Below are 27,265 nucleotides of genomic sequence, written 5' to 3' on the forward strand. Positions count from 1 at the left end.
CATTCTTGAACTAAGAAGATTTTTCTTCAAAAATCAAACATAATTAAAATGAAAGTCAAGATTATTAGATACTAAAATGAGACATCATTGTTTTGTTTAGATCAGGTAAATATGTAAATATATTAGGCAAAGCTGTAAAACTTGTACTTGGTCATGGCTCATTTCCCCGAAGCAACGTGTCAATTTTGCTAGACATGGAGAAACATTATGGAGCATTGTCAAACTCGAGTACATCCGGGCGACCTCCCCTTTTCGGCAATCTGCTAGCCCTGAATTGTTTTAAAGAGCTCAAAATTAATACAAGAAGCAACCCATAAGAGAATTGTTTTAAATCTTTGCAAAAATGATGACCTGATCTCAAACCAACTTGGACAGAGTTCTCAGGCTTGTCAACCTGTCTATCAACTTCTAGGAAAATAGAGCAAAAAATGACTGAACCACATACCAGTTTGGGATAACAAGAAGTGATTACAAAGAAAGATGGAAGATAATTTTGTGAAATTAAATGCAACCATACAGACTCATTCCCATTATTTATTTTAAGGTATGACCAACCAAAATCCCAGATTGATTAGTTTCCTATTATATCACAATACTATAAAAAGCAATAACCTTACCCTGCAAAAGTCCAAATATAATGACTCCACAGTGCACTGGCATGATATGAAAGTCTCATAAATTAGAGGAATCCCAGCTAGCATAAACAGCCCCGATGATTTTCTCATGCAATGTGGCAGAGCAAGCAATTATTCCCCGGTCAAGACCTTCTAAGAACACTCCCCTTGAAAAGTCCAAGGGACGCCCTCCAGCATCAGTTACCACACCACCGGCCTCTTCTACAATGACAACACCAGCAGCATGATCCCATATCTTCTCTTTATACCCAGATCTTGCAAACTTCATAAATATCTCAGCATCTCCCCGAGCAATGGCTGCATATTTCACCATGCTGTAAACACGCAAGGGCTGCTTTCTGCCATTAGAGTGAGAAAAGCATTCCGTTAGCATCAAGACTTGACAAAACGTAAGCTTTCTTTCTATTTTTTTCTTTACCCTTTTTTTTGGACAAATAAAAGCACAAGTAAAAGGAAAAAACTTCATAAAACTCTAATACCAGTGCCATTGGCATCCAATTAGTAAGGGACTCAAAATCTTGTTGTGGGTTTAAAATCGGAAAAGGTGAAATGACAAAGGAGTGACAAAAAATGAGAACAAAACTCAGCTAATCTACAGCAATGCCTCATAGATTTAGCTTGTATCTCTTTTAGATAAATAAAACTCATGGGATTGAATCCACAACCTCATCTCCAACCCTTATGTGGAAGATATATGCTATTTGGTCCAAGATTCCTGAAAACTGAATAGTTTGATGCCTCCATGAAAGCACCACCCAACACACTAACTCATAGCTAAGCAAGGCAGTCTAGCTATTACTGCAAATCAAGGGCAAGCGTTTGTGACAACTAATCCTGTTCCTACAATAGTACACTTCCAATGATGGGCATAGATAAACATTAAAACCAAAACCCCTCTATAGTAACATTAAGTTACCTTCTACTTCTGCAAGTTGTCATTGTGCAGGAAACTAAAAAATAATCAAACTTCTAATTGACAAGGAAATTGCATATATACTACTCTATTATGTCTTACACACACAACAGACCTGAGGCCTACACTATAAGCAACCCCTGCTGTGAAGGAATGGTTTGAATTTGCCTTCTCTACCGACTCACAAAATGTTGCCAATGACGGATCATCAATGGATGAAACACGAATCCGTCTAGCAGAGTTTGGCCATTCAAACTTCTTATCTCCATGGACTAATGGTTGCATCCATGCCTCACCACTGCCTCTTCTTGCATACATAACACATCCTTCTTCCCATGAATCTAAACTGGGTGGAGACAATTGGGACATATTTTGATAGTGTTCATGATGAAAATTTAACCACTCTTTCTTCATAGGATAATTGGGGCATCCAAGAATGCCAAGAACAACTTGTCCATCCTCCATCAAGGCTAAAGCTATGGCATACTGATCCTTCCGTACAAACCCTAGTGTGCCATCAACCGGGTCAAGTATCCAATGTCTTCCCGTGGGGCCCCCAGTTGAGTTGCATCGACTGATGGCTTCTAGAATCTGTAGAGTCCCAAGGACTTTGTCTGGTCTCTGAAGACCATACTTGGGTGCATCTGCCAAGCATTCATTCACAGTGTTCACCACAGCTGCCAACAAATCTGCTGAATCAGCCTTGGAAAGAGTTTTGACATCTTCTTCAGCAACAATAGAGACATTCTGACTGCCAAAAATTCCTGACAGTATCCAGCTAACGGTTGCTTGGACACTCCAATCTGTTTCCACAGAGACATCAAGAGAATTAGCCAACCAAACTCGATAACCATGATACAAATTGCACTCAGATATATGGATCAGATTATACATTGAGAGTAAAAAAGAAACTTCCTATTGCCGGAAATTGAACTGGTTATCACTGCAGCAAAATCTTAGATATAATGGGGAATAGAATTGGTAGAAATGACGCACTTCAGCTTCAGAGTCATTATTATATTCTTTTAAAAGCAGCTCTAACCTATTTCTGGTTGAATATAACAAAATCTTGGACATATACACTAACCATAGCATAAACAGAGTAAAGACCATTTTTATATGCTTTACTTTTTCAACCAGGACTTTGTATGGTGACCATCGGAATCTCACAAGGACAAATTTGAACTTTTAGGCCATATGACCCAGGAGAAACCTTTACAGGCATTCATCATACTTGCTCCCTCTTCTGAAATAAAAAAAAAAAGACTCGACTACTTGCTGCTAAGATGTACATTGGACTTGGTTTTCTGTCGGACAGGATATGAAGACAGTAACTCCTTCAAGACTTATTTTTACTGGGAGAAGAAGAGAACTTGACACAATGAAAACATAAAGAATACAATGCTGTGGCATCACCAAATTGAAGATAGAATAGCATTACTACCTCACAGAATGCATTTTGCACGATGTGGCAGCCCTCCAACCAAACTCATATAAAAATGTAACAAAACGTTACATGATCGTTAAGCACTATTTAATACTGATTTCACGCGGTCACTGCTGCATTATAAAACCAGCCATTTGCACAATTGCTCAAGAAGGCAAAGCAGCTCTGGAACAATAATGCATTTTTGCAATCCCAGACACCAGCACTTTCATTGTTTTATTGGCCATATAAGTACATAATTTCATAATTCATGCAAAGAATCCACCGAGACATCTGCATAAAGCAGAATTAAGCAAACTTTATTCGCCAATCAAGTACAATAAATATTTTTATGTAGCGGTAAGCTTGTCTCCGTTTGCCAAAACCACTAGCTCCATTGAATCCTCTTTCTTTTGTTCTTTTAACAGAAAATAAGTCACCTTCGTAGGAAGAGCCACTAAACAACTAGGGGTTGGCTCAAGTGGTAAAGGCCTTGGGCTTGGCTGAGGCTTCTCTCAACCGGGCTCGTGAACTCGAAATTCTTAATTTTCGTATACAAAGTTTTCCCAACAACCATACAGGCACAAGAGCAACATAAATGCTAATCACAGATGAGACATTCCGAAATGCAATACATTCAGAGCACAGCCACCAAAAAACAATACCCCAAATTCAAGAAAACAGAGTTCAAAGCAGAGAATGCAATGTAAATGCATACCTGCGACAGTCACAGGAGAATCGTCGTCCTTGGATTTAACTTGGTCACTGTCAGTAGAAACCAGCCCCTTTTGCACCATCTGACACAGAGAGCACGCCATGTGCACCACTCTAACGGCTATATCCATTTCCTTAGAGTATTTGTCGCTCTCCATTATTGAGATTCAACAACCTTCGAACGAAACCCAGATGAAATGGAGAGAACAATGTTTTCCTGAGACACCCACCTCGAGATCCTTGCAAATTAAATGTTTCTACATGGTTTTCTTTTCTAGGTTGTTCTTGACGCTTGTTGTGGTTCAAGACAGGAGGGAATTTTGGTGCTTATGGTTCTGGCTATATCACTTGCATTCCCTCGAAAATTGGGCCAATTCATTGCATCTTATATGTTGGTGTTGGTGTTGGTGCTAGCTCAGGAGTGTTTGGTTCGAGGAAAAACGAAGGAAAATCGGCGAAAGTTTGATGCAATATGCAAATTTCTTTATTTTTATATATATTTTGATTTCCAGGGCAACAGGGCACAGCCCACTGGGGTCTCTGCGGAGAAATATGACCTTTTCTTTAGCCAATAATAGGTTGCCACGTCATATTTTTAGAGTGCCAAACTGCCAATTGGGTGTGTCCTTTGACTACCTACCGAAAGCATCACCTTTAATACGAGTTGCAGGGCTGGCTTAAGGATTTTGGGCCACAGCCTCATGTGGGCTTAAATGTATATAATAAGCATGAATGAAGAATTATGACACGTTCTTTAAGGAGTTCGCTTTTTAGGTAATTTTGTACTATTTGTAATAGACCAAGGACCACACATTTTTACAAGGAAAATGATGAGGTTCCGTTGATGTCCCGTTTCTTTTTCTTTTTCTAGTTTTTATTTATTTATTTAATAATATTATAAATTTTTTATTTTTTAAAAAAATATTTAAAAATATTACAAAAATGATGTAAAAAAATTAAATATTTCTTAAAAAAATAAAAAATTTACGATATTATTAAATAATATTTTCTTATTCACTATGTAAAAAAAACTAATAAAAAAAAAATTGAGCGGAACATCAACAGGGGATCCTCCGGCAGGATCCCTAGCATTACCCTTTTTAAATCGAACTAATGTCTCACCATTTTGTTTATAAAAGTAGTCCTACTTCTTTGAGTTGGGTCTATAAAGGGGGAAGATTAAAGAAGGATCTAAAATTGTAGCGGGAGATAAAAGAGAGTTTGTGTTAGTGAAGTTGATGTTGTATAATATCATTTTAAATCACTTCAATTGATCATATTTTAAATAATTTTATAGGTCAGTGATTTAAATGAAAAAAAATATTGTTATTCATCCTTAATTTTGTCATTCTTAATCATATCAACTGACGTATCATATTTTTAGCGAATTTCTATTTAAGTGATATCGAACTATAAAATTACTTCAAATGTACCATATCAATTAATGTAATTAAAGATAATTAAACTTGAACCAAAGGTTAGGCCAGTTGGGCAATCATTTTCACGGATCGCATCATTCAAGACAACAAAGTCAAAAAGTCATAAAAGTACGTAGCTACTACGGTCTTGTCATTTTGCTATGAGAATGAAAGATTCAAGTCGCCAAAAAAGAATAGCGAAAGAAACAAACACCACTACTTTCATTTTTGATCTTTTGGTCCGGTGAGAACCATCTTAAATTCATTTTTCTTGACTGAATGTTTATTCATTTATTGATGTGTTTGAAAAATAGTAGGAGGTAACCCTTATTGGGCCAAGTTCCAACCATTATATAATATATATATATATATATATTTATATAATAGCATAACCCAATCAAAACCTGATGGCTGCTAGCTGCAATTTTCTTTTTTGTGGAATGCTATTCATCTTCTTAATTTTTATAATTTTATTATTATTTTATAATATAATATTAAATGATTAAAAATTATTTATTATATTTTACTTGTCAATCTATCATCTAATATCATGTCATGAGATGATAAGAGGATGATGAAAAAAAGAAAATACTATTCTTCCCTCTTGTTTCTATCGCTGTGAATTTTTTTATTATTATGATTTTTTACTTAATAATTAAGTAAGTATTTTTTAATAATATTATGAATTTTTTTATTTTTTAAAATATATTTAAATGTGTTAAAAAAATACATATAAAAAAAATAAAAAAATAAAAACTCATCTCAAAACTACTAGCGGGAGCCCCAGCAGAAACTCCTAGCGGTGGGAGTAGCACCTTTCATAAAAAAAATAGATGATTTTTTTCTTCTTTTTCTTTGTTCTAAATTAAAAAAGGGTTTGATTGGAAATTTGGAGCATAGCCAATGCCCAAAAACCCCACCTCCTTATCTTTATTTAGGTGCGAGTTAGCTTGGCCTTGCCCAAAATGCGTTCGTACTGTCTAGTCTTCATTTTATTAAACAATGGTTTATCAATTGAGAAAACTCTGCCCAATTCAAGATGATGATACGGATTTCTGGAACAAACTCATTAAAAAGCCAGATCTACCACCACCTTTTGGGTCCCAGTCGGGAAACATTATTTGTTACAAATATCAAGTAAACTAATCATTTGTTTGCAAGACTATACGTCTATGACAAATTAATGAAAACAAATCTAGTTTTGTTTTTCCTAATCAAGCATGCATTATATTATAAAAATCAGAATACAAAGTGTTCTAGATGGATCATTTTCACTATTAATAAAAAAAAACATCTATTAAGAATATTTAAAAGTATGCATTCAAAAACTATATTGGTTGCTGCCTATTGCACTACCGAGTGCGTACATTAATTTGAGATTGATGAATTTTGACTACTTTTCATTCCTTATGATGATGAAAGATTTGTTAAATGTCTTCAATGATAGGGAAGATTTGCCAATGCAGGATTGAGTCTGTGCTTTCAATGACACGTTGTAATGACGGATTGGGTGTCGCCTTCGATTATTGTCAGGATTTGCTGATGTTGGGATGCCATTTTGGAAGTTAGGAGTGCTGCAAGTTTCGGCTATTAAGGGATTTATGGTATGAATTTTTTCTGCTCTAATCTCCAAAATTTTTCTATTATGGTCTTTGCATATTGTTGTTATTATTGAGAATGAATTTTAATTGCGGCGTGAAAGGAGAAGCTTTTCAAATTTTATGGTGAAGGTTTCCAAGTTCAATCCAGAAACTCTGTCTGCTGCCATTCTTGAATGGAAAGGACATTATGTTCGGCTTTGTCGCTGTTTTTTCCAACTGTCAAGAGCCAACTGCCAACACCAACACCACCACCAACATGTCAAAGAGCCACCTGTGGCAGAGGCACCATCCTGAGGCTCACGAAACTGTACAAGCCTTAGATGCATTTCTAGAGCCACCTGCTTATTATGAACGGCATTCAGCACGTTCGCTTGGGTTGGACATGTCCTACCATGTGAGTTTCAAATCAGCTTGTTCATGCTTACTGTTTTATGTGGAATAAATGGACTTGCACGATTATAATTTATAATATGTACAAGCTTTTTTATAATAGTTGGATAGCCGGTCCCACTGAATTTTGCTGTCAAAACAATATGTGGTTATAAGTTTTGATGAGCATTAAAGAGGGTAAGGTAAATATTCATGATGTTATGGCTTGTTTTGGTAAGGTAAAAGCTTTCCAAGCTTTTAAAACAAATCTAGTTACAAGTTCATTCCTTAACATATAGGAGCATATATATTAATTATTAATGTGAAAGTTTAGCACGTGATAAAGATATTTATAGTAATATTATAATTTATTCATGTGTAATCAATCTCGTAACATGTGGCCGCAGCTTATAATGTCATGCAAATTGATAAAGAAAAATGTTATTTATTATCAATTATGTCAACTTCAATTACAATGATCAATGTGTCATGTTAATTTAACTTATTTTTTATTTTAATAATTAACTTGTAAAATTATTTAAAATATGTGATCATACTAATTATTTAATAATAATAATAAAATAGCATTATTAATTAGTTGAAAAATGAATTAAAATACTAGTAATTGATAGTTCTCTTTTTCTTACATTTACACTTTGGACACCAATATAATCGATATTTGTTCGGTGGAGAGGGAGAAAAAAGATAATTACTTTTGAAAAAATGGTTTTTTCTTTCTAAATAATTTTGGAGAGTTTATGTCAATCACGCTACATGACTTGACATTTAGAAAACGTTTTGAAAGTGAAAATCCACATTTACTTCATGAAATTTATGCGTGTACTGCTCGATGCTTTAAAGCTGCACAGATTTGAAGTTTGATCTTTGAACCCAATAACAATAAGTTCGACTCAACCAACGGTACTACTTATACATGCATGATCAAACAAACACATACAAATACGAATGCAGGGTTAATGTTATATTTTATTATATTTTATTTTCATTTAATTATGTAAATGCTCATATTTAAAAAATAAAAATAAAAAAATAAATAAAAATGATGAACAATACAACATTATTATAATAAAATAAAAATAAAATCTTTATATATAAGCGAATAATAGATCAACAACTGAAGTGAGATAGAAATATTCGTGTCGACTGGACAGCCGAGGAAAAGTGTATCTTGACCAAAGACTACGGACTTTGTTTTTAGAGATGTGATAAAATTAAAGTTAAAAAATTATTAGAATATATATTTTAATATTATTTTTATTTTAAAATTTAAAATATTTATTTTATTTTATATAATAATTTTAAAAAATTTTAATAATAAAATAAAAAATTTTAAAATTTTATCCTTAAAAACGAACCAGTTATAATCGAACGGCCTCTCATTAATTGCCCGGCCAGATCGAAGAACCATTCCTGAAGGACAATGGCCCAATAGCACAGTAATAAATTAATAATATCTGCGTCGGCACATCGATCGATGTGAAGAAATCATTATATACTTTTTTTTTTTTTTTAATTTTATTCATTCATGACACGTATTTGTCAGGTCAGTAATATCGCCTGAATATTATACCTCTTGAGTAATGGCACCAACGCCTTTAATCCTATTTGAATGGGACGACAGTTGAGACTTGAGACCACATTGGTTCACGAAAGTGTCGTAACGATGGCTATGCTTCTCGCTTTTTAACTCATACGGCTCGTGTCTCAATCATGGTAAGAAGTATTATTGTACTAAATCTTATTACCTAGCTAGCATCCTTAAAAAAAAAAACATCCTTACGATTTTTTTTATAATTTTATTTAAATTGAAGATTATTATTTAAAATTAAAATATTTACGTGACTAAAGAGTGGAGTAGGTTTGCTGTGGAGTAACATCTCACGCAATAATTACTCTTTACTATTTACCCAGCGACCCACATCTACCACATTTGCACGCACAACACGTGGCGGTTAACCACACTCTCGTCATGAGCCCCCTACCCAGGTTTACGGTTAACGGTGTGCTGGGGCTTCTTCACACAGTAAAAGATTTATTCTAACGGCTAATATAGCATGAGCAAAAAAATATCGAGCTACTCGTTCTACACCGATGATGATCTAATGACACCTCACGTGTCGCCCATCCAGCGATAGCTCCAACGCTGTGGTAATCAGACTATTTTAAACATCTTTACATAAATGCATATCCATCTCATGCGTACGTACTTCGTTGTCTTGTATACCATACTTTGGAGCTCCGTGCATGTGTAATTAGCTAGCTAGCTGATTGGCTTGATATTTTTTCCCAGAGTTCGATGGTTTGCTTCTGTTTCATGGTGGATCAGAAGAGGAAGGTGAGGAGCACGAAGCCGGTGGCCGGAACTTGCTCCCGGTGCGGTGGAGGAGCCAGCGTCGGCGACATGATAACGGCGACACGGTTTTGTTATGTACCGGTTTATTGGAAGTCTTGGAAAGCTATCATGTGTACTTTCTGTGGAGCTATCCTTAAATCTTACAGATGATTCAAGCTGTACGGTGAGCTTTGTGGCTTTCTGACTTCATATTCTAGTTCGCTTTCTGCGTGGAAGATAATTAATTAATCAAGGTGGAATATTACCCTAACTGGGTGATTGATTATTAGGTTTTTTGTGCTTTGCATTTTCTGTTTTTGTTCTTTCAGAGTGAGTGTCATGGCGTTTTTGTGGAGCAGCTAGGTGCTTTCCAGCATACAAAATGTCATCAACTCCAGGTTGTTCTGGAAGAACTACAAGTACCCTGGCCGCCTCTTCTTCTCTCCAGCTTTCGTTTGTTTGGCTCTGTGATTTTATAGATTTCGAGTGATCAAATGCATTGCCCGGTTTGGATGCTAGATGAGATACAAACTATCTCACATGAGCTTTACTTTATCTTTCATCTGTCTATAGATATATCCAAACGGTAGAAAACAAAATTTTATCTCATCTTGATTTTTCCACCATCTGTACAGTAAAATATCGCTATAATTGATCTGCTCTGCTTTATAATAACGCTAATTACCACATTTTTAATATTTTTTTATTTTTTATTTTTTTATTGTAATATATAATTAGAAAATTATATGTCAAATTTTATACAATATAATATAATAAATGTCATAATATAATAATATAAAAACATATTTTAAAAAAGTTAAAATATTTATGAGTTTTTAAATTAATAATAGATATTACTTATTTTTAACATGTTTATAATATTTTTTACTTAATAATTAAAAATATTTTTTAATAATTATTGGAATCTACCACTTTATCAAATTTCTAAAAATTTAAAATTCTTTTATTTCACTATTCAAACACATATTTTTATAAATTATCTCATTTCATCTTAATTTAAAAATTTTATTATTATTTAAAATATTTCATCTTATTTTATCCAAACTGTATAACCAACGAAATCTTAATTTTACTTCATTCTCGCTCCAATCTAGTTTTCTCTCTAGAGAAGATCGAGTAACAGCATTAATTATCCATTCTGCCTCCCAAATCAAAAGGAAGCTGCACACCACAAGACAAGATCAAGTACCTCCTTTTAACTTCTTTTTTTTCTGTTTTTTTAAATATTGAACATGAGGCTTAATTGGTCACGACAAGATTGCATCCTTCAATCTGAAATGGTTGAAACCGCAAAGATCTTGAAGAAGTAAATGTGCCTTAAGAATTTTGGCACAAGACGACCATGATGAACAGCCTCAAAATTAAGCAAAAAGAAAAAAAAGTTAAAAATGAGAACAACCTTCGTAGAATCCCAAAAAAGCTGTCTTAATCCAAAACTTTCTACTTAATAGATCATATTATACACAGAACTTTCACGAAAATATTATACACAGAACTTTCAAAAATTCTTCTTGAGATTTTTACTGTCATGTGACTCTTCTCCCTTTTATTTGAGTACTTTAAATTCGGATAAGATTATAAAAAGAAACTCTTTCCAATTACATAGTTAGAAGGATTCCATACTGCATTTTACAAATCATGGGGAACTAATTATCAAACAATCTTGAAATGCACAGACATATCATACTAACATTTTACAAATACAAATACATTACATTCTCTTCATATCAGACGATACATATATGTTGGATTTGTAGAGTTTGATTTGTTATTGTGTCGATCCGATTTAATGAGCCGGCCTGACAAGGATGCATTATGATTTTTTAACGGATTTTCAAAGGGGCATTGACCATGTTTGCTTCGGCTTGGGCCAATATTGGAAGCAAATTCTTGGCACTGTTTACGACTCGAAAAGCACTAGATAAAAAGTTTACTTGATGTTTGCGCGACAGCTAGCTTGAGCGAAGTTCAGACAGAGAGTTCGCTCGAGCAAATGTCAGGATAGAGAGTTCGCTTGAAACACACTTGACATTCCGCTCAAGCGAATAATGCAGAAAAATGAAAATTAGGTTTTTCGTCGTGTGATATTATAAATATGTACTTAATGAATAGTATAATAGTTTTAAGGGTTATGAACAACGAGATTTCACCCCAAAGTGTATTTTGTGATTCTTAGGTACAATTACATCCTCTGCGCAGCTTTGTAAACATAGTTACATTAATTTATGTGTCGTATGTGTGCGCTGAATTCTTATATTTTTATTATTATTTCAATGCCTGTCTCATTATCGATGTTGGTGGATGTGGTTTGTTTCACAACAATATCATTAAACATCGGTAGTCATGTTAAGTAATTTTAATTCTGTCTTGTGATAAATCATAGGGGGTGCAAATTAATAATATCAGTTCACCATAGAGTGCAATTGTTGATCACTAGCTAGCTTGATATAGCTTGGCTCATCAATTACGGGTACTAATCAATTATCGTGTCGAAGGCCAATGATAAGATAGTCTATCACAACAGTATAATTCAATTCAATTACAGTTAAAATTGTGAAAGCGATACTCATCCCCCGACCTTATACCGGCCTAGCAGCTAACTGCAGACGTCTTGTGGGTTTCTGCGTGATTAATGCACTCAGTCCAAAAACACTATATCATTAGCAGTCATGTCTTTTTCATTTTCCTCGATTGCCTAAGATGACGTTTAAAGCTCTATTTATTTTATTCTTTTTTTTTTTTTTTTTTAATTTTCCATTTCTCGTCCGTGAATCTGTCAATCTCCTTCCCACCCTTATCAATAAATTAGCCGAAGGCTTATTATGAAAATAAGTACGGGCTCCAGTGAAGCCTTTTCAGTATTCAGGCCCGATTTCATTGATGGGCCTAATTTCGCAAAGGCCGCCTCTGACTTGCATGATGAAGTTCTCGTTCATAACTTTTTATTTTAATAAAAATAAATGAGAGATATGATTTGGTATCTAACGAGAAGGCCCAAGTTTATTTGGGTTGGTATGGTTCGAGTTGAGCCCATACTATTTAGTGATATTTCCTCTAGTGCTATATCGAAGAGTAATGCTACATACAGTCGTGGAATGCGTAAACGCCGTGCAGTCGCTTTGAAAAAGAGTGGGGTCCACTATTAAAAAATTAATTTCTTTTCATGTGGGTCCCTTATTTATTCATTTTTTTCAAAGCGACTGCACGGCGACTGCACGCTCACGACTGCAAGTATCATTTCCCATATCGAAATATTACAAGTAGTACTATTTTTTTATTTATTTAAAATCCATAAAATCACTTCTCAAAATAAAAGAAAAAGGAAAATCCATAGAATCAATTTCAATCAGAGAGTAATTTGGTATATGTTTGCAAATAATTCTCAGAACTTTTTTATTTGATTTTCTTCAACGTTGTTTTTTAACTTAAATTAAATTAGGTCTAGTTGGTTTTAAAAAATAAAATGAGATAAGATAAATTAAATTGAGATTAAATTAAAAAATTAAATAAAATATTATTAAAATATATTTTTAATATTATTTTTATTTTATAATTTGAAAAAGTTTGATTGTTTATTTTATTTTATATGAAAATTTAAAAAAATTAATAATAAAATAAAAAGTTTTCAAAATTTTTAAAATTTAAAATTTTAATCTTAAAAGCAAACCATACCAAGACTGGGTTTGGATGTTGAGTCGAATTCAGTTGAGTTGAACTTTTTATAAATAGTAATAAATTGAGTAGTAGATAAAATTATATAAAATTTATCTAAATTGAAATGAAAGTATATTTGGATGTTAAAATAAATTTAATATTTTTTATTGAAAATTAAAAAAAAAATCGTAAGTCTCAGGTATATAAATATTTTAAATTAAAAAAAATTAATTTTATATATAAAAAAATTATAAATTAAAATAAATTTAATAAATTAATATTTATATAATAAATTTAATTTAAAATTAAACTGAGCCAAACTAAACTTGCTCTTCGTTACGTTCGTGGAAGTACCCGAAATAAATTCCACTCGGAAGTCAGAAATCAGAAGGTAGGAGAAGAGCGGGCCCACAATCGAAAGGCAATAGATGACGTGCCATCTATAGGCATGACGTCACCCACGTGGCATTACCTGCCTGACAGTTGTGGGAGGTCGTGTCCCCTTCGTTACCCTTTATGTTTTCGGTCCAATCAGAGCATTGGCGAAGTGTCGTGAGGTTTTAACTGAAGTTAAAACTTTTGAAGAGCCCGTTAGATTTGTTATTTTAAAGTTAAAATAATAATAAAATAAAATATTTATAATTATAAATTATATAACAATCATATAATCGATTTTAAAAAATAATAAAATATAAGACATATATAAAAATAATAATAAATCTCAATATTTTTTAAAATAATTATATAATATTTACATACTTCACAATTACATATAGAATTACTCAATAAAAATATAATATTATCTATTTTAATAGAATTTTTTAAACTTTTTTATATTTTACAAACACACTTTATATATCAATTAATAATTTAATTTTTACTATCTAAACAAATTATTTAACATGAAGATGAAATGAAGAGAAAGATAATATTTTTTAATAAAATATTCTTTTAGTTGGTGAATAATAACTCACTAAATATGACTTTTATTTTCTATTTACTTGAAGTAATTTAACTAGTCAAATACAATTGATTTTAAAAAAATTTAATCAAAATTTAGACTTGACATCTAACTAGTCTAATATCAGTGCTCTCACTCGCTACCCCATCAGATAAAAAAATAAAACTAGGAAAGAAATACAAAAGTTGTTCTTTTTCCTCGATCCAAAAAATAATTCTTAATTTTTGTAGCCCATGTGTTTTAAACAAAATAAAAAACTACAATCATCCATAGATTCGTGTTTACTTTTCAGTTTTCCTCTAGAGTTCTATATAGACACATAAAATATTGAAAAATACTATATACAATTGGGAGGAGGAACCACAGGGGAACCATTGCCCTCGTGAAAAATGAAACGCAGGGTTTTGGCCCTTGACCTCATCACACTCCATTCGTCTTCAACCCTTTCACTCCAACCTCCATTCCTCTTCTACCCCTCAGCACTCTATTTCTCTACTGTCGTCTTCAAGCCAAGATGTCTTAGCCACGCATTCAAAAGTTGCTTGCAAAAGCTTCCAGCTTCATCGAGTATGTCTTCTCCATCTACACTTAGTTGTGAGGCTTCAAACAAACTCATCAATCCGTTAATATGTAGACCCAATTCTTACCAAAATTTCCCTCCCTGTCATTGAGAATTAAATCTCATCATCGTTTTTATTTTGATCTGAGAAAGAAACACAATCTCAGCCCCCCACGTTCCTTAGCTATTCATTTTGAGCTTTCCCGGCCACCAGACTCCGGTTAGGGTCAAATTTCAGGCACCTTGATGATTTCTTTATGACTTGGTTTTTGAGTTTTTCTCAAAACCAAACTTCAGATTAGGAATAAAACCCTCAAGACTAAAAATTTGTGAAGAAGAGGTGATGTTTCCATTCTATCTCAAATAAATTTACATTTCCCGAAGAGAAAATGAGTACAAAAAGGAAGTACATGTCCAATAATAACCCACAACGATCTAACATGCAAGCTCTTACATAGACAGTACTCCGACAATGACCCCGAACAAAAACTTGCAACATCGTGAGCTCCCACAAGTACTAAACACATATATTATCCAAACCCAGTACAAGATGCAAAAATAAAGAAATCAATGGGCCTGGACAGACGAAGACGCCTTCCACAAAATTTGCCTCTGTTTTTTTTCCGTGGATTTCTTTCACTTTTTTAGTTTTTTAAATATATCGATTGACGTGCGATTTCCTGGTGCTTCTCACCCCCGGTTGTCTGTAGCAAAACTGTAAAATATTTAGGTGTTATATACAAGAAATTTTGAGTTCCAAGCTAAGTTTATAGAAAAAATAAATTATTAGTTTTTATAATTCAATCTTATTCTATTAAGGAAACCTAAAATATTTAAAATATAGATTGATGGTACGGCTTAATTCGATTTGAGATTCTTTTACACTTGCCAAGAAGATTTCCTACATGATTTCAACACTATCAATTTACTCAATGGATTTGTAAGATTTGTCAATTACATTGTTTTATTCAATAAACTAGCGAAAGCCTTACCAAGTAAAAAGAAATAGTAATATTAGATACAGTTATAATGTATGCAAGGCTCCGTCCATTTATTTTGAAAAAATATGGCTGTTATTAAAAAATAAATTTTATTAAATTTATTACTTTTTTAAATAGAATGGTTATTGGTTGCATATAGTACTCCTGAATTTCAAATATTATTCTTCAAAAAGAAATTTAATGGCAAGTGACAACATAGAATGTAAAACAAAAACAAAATATTTGAGTATTCCATAGAGTCAAAACCATGAGTTTCTTCAGGCTCCCTAGTTCCATGAAAAGATAAAAAAGAAAACATTTACATGCACCCCTTCCCGGGTAACTCGCAAACCACTTGCGAGATTGACTGTAAGCCACTAGCAAAGAGGTCGCTTATTGTGCATGACAGCATGAGAAAATATGAATTCTACTCATGCATTTCATACTTATATATATATATATATATTTGATAGAATATGAGGATATTTTTTATTAGGTGTGGAGTTTGCCATAATGAATAATGGCTAATTAAAAAAAAATTCGACAACATATTAGTACGTACTATATAACAGCTCTTGACTTTCTTTCAAAAAAAGCAAAAAAGAACTGATCAACGTGAATGACGGTGCCCATCTCTCTTTTTAGAGAATGCTTGCGTTAATTAACAGCTAATTACGACTCATATATCCTTATCTTAATCAATCAATGTTTATTTATTATTTAAAAAAAAAAAATATATATATATATATATATATATATATATATAATCTCAAAACATCGATGCGTCGAACGCGGCCAATAAAAATCTATATTAAGTACTTTAAAAACAATATTTGCTGACTTTTTTTTTTTTTTTTTCAATTTTTTACGTATGCATGGTTGAATTCGCTTGTAAATTGCGATTGAGACTCTTGGTCCACCTTAATGCATGCTGGCGTACGTGAATGTCCTGCATCGGCCTGTCTTTCGCATGTTCGATGTTCCGAATCTTATGTCGTGATGTGATTGCGAATTACAAATATTTGATGTGACTTGATGTAATTATATATGAGTTTGTAAAATTATTTTATGTATAAAGTAGATATAGTTAATTGATTACATAAAATCAAATTAATTTACATATAAATTTATTTTTATAAATCTTTTTATAGCTGTAATGTTTTGTCACTAATAATGATAGCATTCCAACTAAATAACAACTTGTATACAATTATGTAATAGAAAAATATTTTTTAAATTTTACTTTAACTTTTACTTTTAATTTGATGTGGTTAAATCTAATAAATATATATTTTTATTTAAAGTTGTAAATTGTGAATAGGTTGTTAGAGCATTAGTAAGTTATTTTTTAGCTAAAATTTGACTAGAAAATTTATTTTTTATAATTTAGCTAGACATTTTTTAACATACCTAATAACAAAATCTTTAAAATCTATAACTATTCCATTAAAATATCTATTTTGATTTTTTCATTTATTTTAATTATTCCAAAGGATATAATTTTCTAACAGTCGCCTTCTTCCAACGAATATATTTTTTAACGAATATATTTTTCCAACGGTTATATTATTTCATTATAAAACAAAATATTTCCTCAATAATTTTAGTCACCTCAACTAAAGTTTCTTTATAAAATCATTTTTTTCATTTTCTTCCAATGGAGCGTTCACGCTCTTGGAAAATGGTACTTCTTGATTCAGATTATGAGAAAAAATATTTGAGATAGCAAAATAACTTGTTAAAAAAGAAGAATGATCAAACTCACGTGGTTGTTCTAAAAATTGTATTGTAGAAAAAATCGAAATATAGGCCTTTTCTATTTTCTCGTTAAGCTCCAGAAGAGATGAAGTTATGCAAAATATGAAAGAAAAAATCTAGGCTTTGTTCAATGGTAGGTGCGCCAAAATGAGAGAGCCACATATTAAGAGAGTGAAAAAAATAAAATAATGATAGAAAAGTAAATAGCTAGCCACTTTCAGTGACTATAGTTTTTTTCTTTTTTGAAGGAAAATATCATCATTCGTTTATCAAGAGAAATTTATATCTATGATTGGATACATTCGAGGATATCTCTATATCAACAATTTGAAGTTCCATCAGTACACTACTGGACTAGTCTAGACTTCACTGCTGCTGATACTCTCTACGGATAAACATCTAAGAGACAGCATTCTGCCTAAACAAAAACTCAACCTCACTCTTTATAAAAATTGAGAACTCAACCTCTACGAACAAACCATCCAATAGACAAACTCTATTTTTTATTTTAACTATACAATAAAGAAAACAATAATGAAAAATGACGGATTACAGTTTGAACCAACTCTAGTAGACTTCAAAATCTATGACGGGCATGAAGGCCACAAGCTTTTATCTTTTTAACCACAAAAGTCAGATCTGAGAGATCAGGTGGTGAAAATTGTGGTGATTCGACATGTGTGGGGGGTGCCTCGTGAGGACCACGTGCAGTTGTAAGCAGTGCATGAGGACCACGCATGATGATTTTTGTAAAACTACCACTAACCTCCAAATGATTTGCAGCTTGTGAGTTTTCTTATGCTGACGTGTCTCTCGAGAGTTGTCGAAAAATGATAGATCTGACTTGTTGATAAGGAAGAAAAATAAACTAAGATATGAGTGAAGGAAAGGGATGGTAGAATAAATGAGAGAAAGAGAGGGAGAAGGAGGTCCTCCTCCAAAAATCAGATTTGGAGGCTTGTTTTTTGGCGAGATAGAGAAAGGGAGCGAGAGGAAGATGAGAATGAGTTCTGCTAATAATACAACGTATAAAGTCCTTGATAATATAAGATTGAATGAGATAAATTGATACCATCTCAACTTCACTGACTGGAGTTGGCCAGCATAAATAACAATGGATAGATTTACTGTTTATTTACCTAGTTTGTTATAAAATATGTTTTGAGCTAGCTAACCAAATTTTAACTCAGTTTTATTTATAACTAAGAGCACTCACAACAGATTTTTTATCTTTTCTTTTAAAATGCATCATCAAAACTTAATTTTTTTATTTTACATACTGAGTTTTACAATAAATCATCCATTAGCTTATCTATTTTTTTCTCTTTATCATTTAAATATTCTTTTTTATTATTTTTAAGTATTTCATTTCTACCAATAGATTTACAATATCCATATATATTTTTATATTTGCAATTTGTTTTTATATACAATGTAAAATAATTCAATCCTATACACGTAAGACAAAAATATATAAGTCAAATAAAAATTAAAAATAAAATCAAAATATGAAAAAGTTGGTTTAAAAATATTTCCAATATATTTTTTAGAAGTAAATGAAATATGTGTTTTAAATAATGAACAATAAAAAGAATTTGCATACATGATAAAAATCAAAGTAAAAGAAAATGAGAGAGTAAATGAAATATCAATAATAAAAATTTTTTACATGATAAACAGTGCCCGCTACATGTAGCAGGTTACTATAACTAATTGTATTTTACAATTCATTTTACATAATCGAATGAAAACTCCTATTTAGAACAATTATTTAAATAATTTACATTTTTTGTATAATATAAAAGTGATTGAGAGTGCTCTAACTCATTGCAAATGCTCGAGTTTTGCTACACAACCTACAATCCACATTTTTTTAAAATTTAAAATTTTTTAAATTTTTTTTTGAGTTTATTCTTTTTAAATTATTTCAAATTTTCTATTAATTATTCATATAATAAATATTTGATAAAATAAAAAAATAAAAAAATAAAAAAATATGGAGTGCAGAGTGTGAGAAAGTTGTGAAAATTTATTCCAAATGCTCTAAAGCTCTAACTATCATTACTCATCCCCAAAGGTAGGGCTGCTACCTCCATGGTGCGAGGAGGGGGGACCCTTCCCCGCAAGCAGCCCTGCACCATGCAAGGGGTGGAGTTTTTTTCCTGTCCCCCGAGGTGGGGGGCGGGGGAAAAAACCCCATCCGCCCCGCCTTTTCCCCCACCCCCACCTAGGCCAATACATTGGGTTTTAAAATAATTTTTTTAGTCCAAAAATATTTGTTTGACCAAAAATATAATATAATTTAAATTATAAATTTAAATTTATAAATACAAAATGAATTTAAATTCATTAGAGTTAGATTTTGAATTGTCTTGGCCTCGTAGGTCAATCTTTATATAGAAGACTAAGGCAATACAATAATCATATTTAAGCAATGTGAGATTTACTACTAAATTTAATAACTTGAATACAATTTTAAGTCTTTAATAAATTGTATATATTTATATACATAAAAATATTTTTTTAAATATGTGGAGCGGAGTGGAGGGCGGGACAAAGCCCCGTCAGAATCATCTTGCCTCCCACTTCCGCATGGGTGGAACAGGATAGCCCGCCTGTCCATGCAGTGGCCAGGGTAGTGGGTAGCGGGGTACGGCCGCCGCCCACCCCTACCCAAAAGCCGCCCACCCCTGCCCAAAAGCCATGATCCTAAGCAAAACCTCGCGCGACTAGCGCCATCGAACGAGGGCGCCACCAAGCGGTCGCCAAACGCATTCCATTCTGTTACGACACGCCGTCAAATTTGCCTCCTATGTCTCTCAATGCCGCGTAGAAGGGGGTCCCAGTGGTAGTTGGACCCAGCATAGCAAAGTAATCCTAGCTAGACAATGCATTAAATCTTTTACGTATTAGGCTCGAAAATCATATAAAAAAATCTCTTTACCTTATTTATAAGCACAGTAACAGAACTTTCATGGCGTTTTCTGTTATAATTTTGCAATATTTCCAGAGATTCTGACAATCAAAATCAACTACAATATCCTTCATAGAACAGCTGGTTTTATGGGAGTGGGATGAGCTTTGAATATTCATATCCTTAGTTCTCCCTCTTCTTGTGGGTCCTGTTCTTTCCGTATATGACAGCCTAATCTACAGCCTGGAAAAGGTGGAGGTAGCTGCACTAAAAAGCTATGGTTGATGGGTTTTCATGGGTGGGTTCAAGCAACCACAGCTGGTTTTTTTTTTTTTTCCCGCTTCGGTATAGACCCATTTCATTGTTCGTCAGACTCTGTGCATTCTGCGCTCTGAAAGAGGTAAGGCTCTAACTTTATCTGTCTATATCAGAGAGATTCTAGCATCTTAAGAGTATGGTCAATGTTTGAGCAGAGTTTGTGCTTTTGTATCGTTTTGTGCTGTTAAGATTGCAGTGCTTCGTATGTTCCTTAAAATGCAGGTTATCTTGGTTATACATTCAGTTAGATAGATCTGTGCTTGGTGAAGTTGAGGGGCTGTGGCGATAAGGAACCGGGGAACCGAGTTTGTAGCATTTGGGACCGAAAGCGTTTGCTGCGGTCTATTTGGGGTCTTTCGGAATTGGGCTCTCTCAGATCGCAGTGGAGTGGGAGCTAGGTTGTCTATTAGTTTTGAACTTGATCGTGCCATTCATTGCTTGCTAATTTAGCTAGGAATCAGGCGTCCGTTTGGTTTATGAGGTTTCTTGGATCTGAGATCTTAGATAGGGCGAAGATGAAAGCAGTGAAGTTGGTACCCCTGGTTCTGGCTATGATTCTCTTTATGGGTCATGGATCATGTGCCTCATTCACTCCTGTCGATAACTACTTAATTGCTTGTGGTTCCTCAAAAAATGTAACATTCCAAGATCGAACTTTTGTTTCTGATTCAGAGCATTCTTCACTTGTCCTAAGAAGTGGCAATTCCAGTGTTGCCAGTTCCAATTCAACTATTCCGCCTCCAATCTACCAATCTTCCCGAGTTTTCTCAGGCATGGCTTCTTATAAATTTGAAATTGAGCAGAAAGGTCGGCATTGGGTCCGCCTCTATTTTTACCCTCTTCCAAAGTCAGGCGAGAACTTGACCTCTGCCTCCATGTCTGTAGTCACTGATAATTTTGTGCTCTTGAACAACTTCACGTTCAATAAGTACAATGGCTCTTATATGTTTAAGGAGTACGCAATCAATGTGACTTCAGATACCTTGACTCTCACTTTCGTTCCTTCTAACAATTCGGTTGCGTTTATCAATGCAATTGAAGTTGTCTCTATCCCAGATGAGGTGCTCCCAGACCAGGCGTTGGCTCTAAATCCCTCTACTCCTTTTAATGGCCTCTCTGAACTTGCCCTGGAAACTGTTTTCCGGCTAAATATGGGGGGTCCTTTACTGACCGCTCAAAATGATACCCTTGGAAGGGTTTGGGAGAATGATGTTAGGTACCTCCATGTGAACAGTTCTGCAGAGAGTGTGTCAGTCAGCCCTGCAAACATAATGTATCCAGCTGCGGTCACCCCTGAAACAGCACCTAATTTGGTTTATGCCACTGCTGAAACGATGGGAGACGCAAATGTACCCAATGATAACTTCAACATAACTTGGGTCTTCTCTGTCGACCCAAACTTCATGTATTTTGTTCGGGTACATTTCTGTGATATTGTGAGCAAGTCTCTAAACAATCTAGTTTTCAATCTCTTCATAAATGACGATATTGCTCTTCGTAGTCTTGATCTATCATCTCTTACTGGTAAGTTGGGTGTGCCTTATTATAAAGACTTTGTTTCCAACTCAGCAAATTCACATACTTTGACTGTGAGTGTTGGTCCGGACACTGTGGCAGACACCACTGATGCCATCATGAATGGGCTAGAGATCATGAGGATCAGCAATGAAGTTGGGAGCTTGAATGGGCTTTTATCTGTTGAGAGTCTCCTTCCTAGTTCACCCTCAAAGAAGAGCAATATAGGAATAATAGTTGGTTCTATCGTAGGAGCTGCAGCTGCAGTTGTACTTGGACTAATTGGTTTGTGTTATTGCTGCTTGGTAGCCCGCAAGTCAAAGACTACTCAGCAAGAGCACCCATGGCTGCCTTTGCCCTTGTATGGAAACTCTCAGACCATGACAAAAATGTCAACAACTTCCCAAAAGAGTGGAACAGCTAGCTGCATTTCACTGGCTTCCTCCAGTCTTGGCCGGTTCTTCATGTTCCAAGAAATTTTGGATGCAACGAACAAGTTTGATGAAAATCTACTTCTTGGTGTAGGTGGTTTTGGCAGGGTTTACAAGGGAACTCTAGAGGATGGCACAAAAGTGGCTGTTAAAAGAGGGAACCCCAGATCTGAACAGGGTATTGCTGAATTTCGAACTGAGATCGAAATGTTATCCAAGCTCCGCCATCGTCACCTCGTGTCTCTCATTGGCTATTGTGATGAAAGGTCAGAAATGATTCTTGTGTATGAATACATGGCTAATGGACCCCTCAGGAGCCATTTGTATGGAACAGAGCTACCACCTTTATCATGGAAGCAACGACTTGAAATTTGCATTGGTGCTGCAAGGGGGCTCCATTATCTACACACCGGTGCAGCTCAAAGCATAATTCACCGAGACGTGAAGACTACCAACATTCTCTTGGATGAGACTTTTGTAGCCAAAGTTGCTGATTTTGGCCTTTCAAAGACCGGTCCGGCTCTGGATCAGACCCATGTCAGTACAGCTGTTAAAGGTAGTTTTGGTTACCTTGACCCTGAATACTTTAGAAGGCAACAGCTTACCGAGAAATCAGATGTGTATTCGTTTGGAGTAGTCCTGATGGAAGTCCTCTGCACTCGACCGGCTTTAAACCCTGTTCTCCCCAGGGAGCAAGTCAATATAGCAGAATGGGCGATGAGCTGGCAAAAGAAGGGCATGTTGGATCAAATCATGGACCCGAATCTGGTGGGGAAGGTGAATCCGGCTTCTCTTAAGAAGTTTGGTGAGACAGCTGAGAAGTGCCTGGCTGAGTATGGGGTTGACAGGCCATCAATGGGAGATGTCTTGTGGAATCTCGAATACGCACTTCAGCTTGAGGAGACTTCATCTGCTCTAATGGAACCAGAAGATAACAGCACAAACCACATTCCTGGAATCCCATTAACCCCGCTCGAACCATTTGATAACAGCATAAGTATGGTTGATGGAGGGAACTCTGGCACAGAAAATGACGAAACAGAAGATGCTGCCACAAGTGCTGTATTCTCTCAGTTAGTAAATCCTCGTGGAAGATGAGAAGATATGGCTTTCATATTGTTCTGATCCTTGCCAAGGGATGTCCTGCGAAAGAAATTGGCCATTGGTCATCTCGGCGAGGAGAGTAACACCAAAGACCACAAGGAATGATTGAAGTTGAAGGGTACTTCTAATTTTCATGATTCTGTACTTTTTACCTTAATTTTTCGTCCATTTACCTAGTTTGTAATATAGTTGAGTGGTGGGTGCCAATTGATCCATCAGAAATTGCACGGTAAGTACCATAAAAAATTGGATTGTTGTCTTGGTTTGTCTTCTCATCTCTGTTCCGGCTACCTTTGCGGGTTCCACGGTTACAAGATATGTGTTGTATCTGCACTTTATATTATAGTTTTTCCATAAAAAGGAATATAGAAAATAATTCACGGGTTATGATCTCTTTCCATTTTTATTTAAGAAGTGTTACAACTGCAAAGAGATTATACAAAAGTAATTTTACAAACTGACGTTATTTAATGTGATTTATTAGATCTACTTTATAATAAAAGTAATTTTATAATCTGACAAATAACATCAAGCCACGTCAGTTTGTAGAATTATTTTTGTGTAATTCCTTTGTGATGTTTTTATCTTTTTATTATGTTGGTTACTTTGCTGATCCCTTCATGTTTTTCATTTAACGTTTCTAATAACGATCTACCACTTTCCTTAAATTACCAGGAACTCATTGCAGGTAGGAAATATGAGTTTGATGTTTACTTTTTAATTCCATAGGTCCTTCCCATTTTTGACATAAGATCCATAGATCAGAAATCCAGATGCCCTGAAGTTTTCCGAGTATTTTTCCAAGGGTATTTCATTCATACTGAAATGCATCCATTTTACTTCAATCATTGCATGCTTTTAGATCCAAGGATCCGACTGAAACAAAAGGCTGACATGTGACCACTTAGTTTAGACTTGTCCAATCCAAAGAATAGGATCCTTAGTTCTTCTAAAGTGGGTTTTGCTCATTTTTAACCACATTATTAATTCCCACTATCTATGTTACAAATATTGATACTTTTTTGAAGACTTCATTTATTATGTAATGACTCAAAACATACTAACTTGGTTAAAAATGACTTGCATCTTTTATATTAGACATTTAGCTATTCCGTCGCTCAAGTTTACAAACGGGATGTTTGGAAAATGAGATGTTATGAGATAAAAAATCTGTGGATAATAGTGGTATATTTTGTGAATAATAGTGAAATAGTTTGAGTTAAGATGTTTTATTAGAAAATAAAATTTTAATATTATTTTTGTTTAAAAATTTGAAAATTTGTATTATTTTTTATATATTGTTTAGAAATTTAAAAAAATTATAATGATTAAGTAATGATTAGATAATAAAATTGAAAATTTGAAATAAAAAAAAATTATATTTAAATGATGTTTGAAAAAAAAATTATGAAAAATCTTGAAATGAGATGATTTGTGTAACTGTGTTATCAAACAAGCCCTCAAACCTCCACACGCGAAGGAAGAAACATTACTTTTTATTTATTATTTGATATGCCATATTTCGTAATCATTTCCTACAAACAATCCCATTACCACCGGTGGCTCCACTGGTGCAGTCTAGCATACTATATTCCATCACCACCGAGTCGTTCTGATCCAAAGCTTCAGCCGGAGAGAACATGCAAGAACTGCAATCTGCTGAGAGGAGTGATGTGGTTCTGTACTTGTCCTCACCTCCCACGATTGGCATAGCCACCCCTGGCTTTGCCGGATTGACAAAATCCGGCTGGTAGGTCCGGCCAAGAACCCCTTCGACTTTCGAGGATAGGCCGTAGAATCTGAACTGTGCCTCCAAGTGAGCAAAACAGTCATCTGAAGGTATCCGATAGTTGTGGATTCTGTCATCTTCCTTTGTTACGGGCACAACATTGATTGATATCTCTGCAACCTCAGGGAGTATGACTATGACGCTGTTCTTGTTGGATGTTCTCTCCACTCTAAGGCCGTTTTCAGGGCTTCTCCATACAGAGAGATGGCCTTCTGGTATCATTAACTCCTTCCCATTGTAAGTGAATCTCAAACGGTCAATTTCGTCTTCCCAGGTCGCCGCTCGGGTGGCCTCAAGAGAGAATGTGTTGGAGTCAAACTGGAGACCTAGAGCTTGAATCCAAGTAAAGTCTCTGGTTCGGCCCGCTGGCCGGAGCCCGATGAAGCGGGCATTGATTTGGAGGTTGAGATCAGAAACTAGGCTGAAATGCTCATTGCTCTTGCCGTGGAAGTAGAAAACGATGCCATCTCCACCAATGAAACGGGGATCATAGCATCCTGAACCGGGGGCGTTGCAGTTTGCTTTGCGATCTGTGATAATTGGAAAAAAAACTTGCAATTAGTAAAACTTTTGTGGTATATTTGGTTCTAGGACAATATATATGATGGAAAAAGAAGAACAATGACTACTCATAATATATAAAGCTGATAACTAAATGTGTAGATAAATACGAGGATAGTCTTACGTTTGCACTCAGCTTGGCATACGGGTGAATTACAGTTGACATAGCAAACTTTAGCTTTCGGGTTTGTTGGTGATGATGTAGGACATTGGGATGGACAGGGCATCTTTATAAATCGGCATGGGCTACCTTTACTGGTGCATGTCTTAGTTTCTGCATCGATATGCACTGCGCCGGATATGAAGAGCAGAAGAATGATCAGTAACCCATTCCTGCTAAAAATCTCCATGACTTTCGTCTTCAATGGTAGAAGAATACTACGGATGGTGTGGCACAAAGTGACTGGCTCTCTCGTGATCTATGCTCTTCTTATAGATCAATTTTAACAAGTGGGACTTTTTCTAATTCTGTTATCTATCTTAACACCAAGTATTCTTTCTTAAGATTCTCAAATTTTTTTTTTTTTAGCTCAAGTTGGAGAGGGGGAACATGGCCCTCGTTGGATACTTCAAATGCTTTGCGGGATTTAAAATCTTGGTCAATGCTTTGGGGGTTTAATCTAATTCCGATTTAAGAGTCGTTTGACAACTAACACTGCCTTTCAGTGGTCAAAAGTCTTTTTCCTTTGGTTGCTTGGGTGGCATATGATCATTTGGGTTTGGGTTAAAGCGCGTATGTATGACAAAGGCATTGTCATCTCCCAGACTCGTTTGCTTTTATACGTTATAGGGGCTGAAAACAAGCTATACTTGCGCGCACGAAAACACCGCAACACCGGTGTCAGCGGCAGACTAAGGGCTCCTTTCACTTCCTAGCCTCCACGTGAAAGGGACATGGCTCTAAACTTATTGACCGGGAAAATGGGTATAAAACCTATATTTATTATGTCCCTTCCCATGTCCTTTGTTATGTTTCTTGCACCATAATATGAGTGGTACTTACACTAGTCAATGGGAATAATACAATGATCAGAGTAGACTTACAACGAGAATGCATATTCTATGGAAAATCACTTGAATTGTGGATGAGATCGATCAAAATCTCTACCTTTGTGGCGATTTGAGCGTTCGGAAAATTTATCAATCACGAAAACGACGTGTGCGCTCAGTGGCACAAATAGGCAGCAACCAATTTTTCTTTTGATCGTATACTCCTAGATATTCTACCCAAGTGCATTTTGTATATTGACGATGGAAATGATCCACCTTGA

General features: G+C 34.6%; 4 protein-coding genes across 5 annotated transcripts; 2 read left to right on the forward strand and 2 right to left on the reverse strand.

Annotated features, from left to right (window-relative positions):
• Positions 1-43: 43 nt before the first annotated feature.
• Positions 44-4,155, reverse strand: LOC109013757 (PAP-specific phosphatase HAL2-like). The gene is made up of 4 exons (XM_018995963.2): positions 3,693-4,155; positions 1,664-2,351; positions 618-973; positions 44-269 (listed from the first exon to the last, which is right to left on the reverse strand). The coding sequence occupies exons 1-3, from the start codon at positions 3,844-3,846 to the stop codon at positions 673-675; spliced, it is 1,143 nt and encodes a 380-aa protein (XP_018851508.1). The 5' UTR covers positions 3,847-4,155; the 3' UTR covers positions 44-269; positions 618-672.
• A 5,158-nt stretch (positions 4,156-9,313) lies between these two features.
• On the forward strand, positions 9,314-10,064 carry LOC109013768. 2 transcript variants are annotated; one of them, XM_018995971.1, is made up of 2 exons: positions 9,314-9,613; positions 9,759-10,064. In XM_018995971.1, the coding sequence occupies exon 1, from the start codon at positions 9,394-9,396 to the stop codon at positions 9,598-9,600; it is 207 nt and encodes a 68-aa protein (XP_018851516.1). In that variant the 5' UTR covers positions 9,314-9,393; the 3' UTR covers positions 9,601-9,613; positions 9,759-10,064. The 2 variants fall into 2 exon arrangements, with proteins under 2 accessions (XP_018851516.1, XP_018851526.1); XM_018995981.1 differs by having other exon boundaries at positions 9,314-9,608.
• A 10,281-nt stretch (positions 10,065-20,345) lies between these two features.
• Positions 20,346-23,916, forward strand: LOC109013786 (receptor-like protein kinase THESEUS 1). The gene is made up of 2 exons (XM_018995992.2): positions 20,346-20,676; positions 20,817-23,916. Exon 2 carries the CDS (start codon positions 21,071-21,073, stop codon positions 23,636-23,638), a length of 2,568 nt encoding a protein of 855 aa, XP_018851537.1. The 5' UTR covers positions 20,346-20,676; positions 20,817-21,070; the 3' UTR covers positions 23,639-23,916.
• Positions 23,917-25,111: 1,195 nt separating this feature from the next.
• Positions 25,112-26,389, reverse strand: LOC109013604. The gene is made up of 2 exons (XM_018995751.2): positions 26,119-26,389; positions 25,112-25,963 (listed from the first exon to the last, which is right to left on the reverse strand). Exons 1-2 carry the CDS (start codon positions 26,342-26,344, stop codon positions 25,173-25,175), a joined length of 1,017 nt encoding a protein of 338 aa, XP_018851296.1. The 5' UTR covers positions 26,345-26,389; the 3' UTR covers positions 25,112-25,172.
• Positions 26,390-27,265: the final 876 nt, after the last annotated feature.

The sequence above is a fragment of the Juglans regia genome, chromosome 2, assembly GCF_001411555.2.
Source record: "Juglans regia cultivar Chandler chromosome 2, Walnut 2.0, whole genome shotgun sequence".
NCBI lineage: Eukaryota > Viridiplantae > Streptophyta > Magnoliopsida > Fagales > Juglandaceae > Juglans > Juglans regia.

Excerpts from the sequence above, each read along its gene's own strand:
- LOC109013786 (XM_018995992.2), top strand. The coding sequence starts at position 21,071 with ATGAGGTTTCTTGGATCTGAGATCTTAGATAGGGCGAAGATGAAAGCA.
- LOC109013757 (XM_018995963.2), bottom strand. The coding sequence starts at position 3,846 with ATGGAGAGCGACAAATACTCTAAGGAAATGGATATAGCCGTTAGAGTG. Across the intron at positions 2,352-3,692 it reads TTCTCCTGTGACTGTCGCAG|ATTGGAGTGTCCAAGCAACC; the intron begins GTATGCATTTAC and ends CTGTGGAAACAG. Across the intron at positions 974-1,663 it reads GCTTATAGTGTAGGCCTCAG|AAAGCAGCCCTTGCGTGTTT; the intron begins GTCTGTTGTGTG and ends CTCTAATGGCAG.
- LOC109013604 (XM_018995751.2), bottom strand. The coding sequence starts at position 26,344 with ATGGAGATTTTTAGCAGGAATGGGTTACTGATCATTCTTCTGCTCTTC. Across the intron at positions 25,964-26,118 it reads ATGCCAAGCTGAGTGCAAAC|ATCGCAAAGCAAACTGCAAC; the intron begins GTAAGACTATCC and ends CAATTATCACAG.
- LOC109013768 (XM_018995971.1), top strand. The coding sequence starts at position 9,394 with ATGGTTTGCTTCTGTTTCATGGTGGATCAGAAGAGGAAGGTGAGGAGC.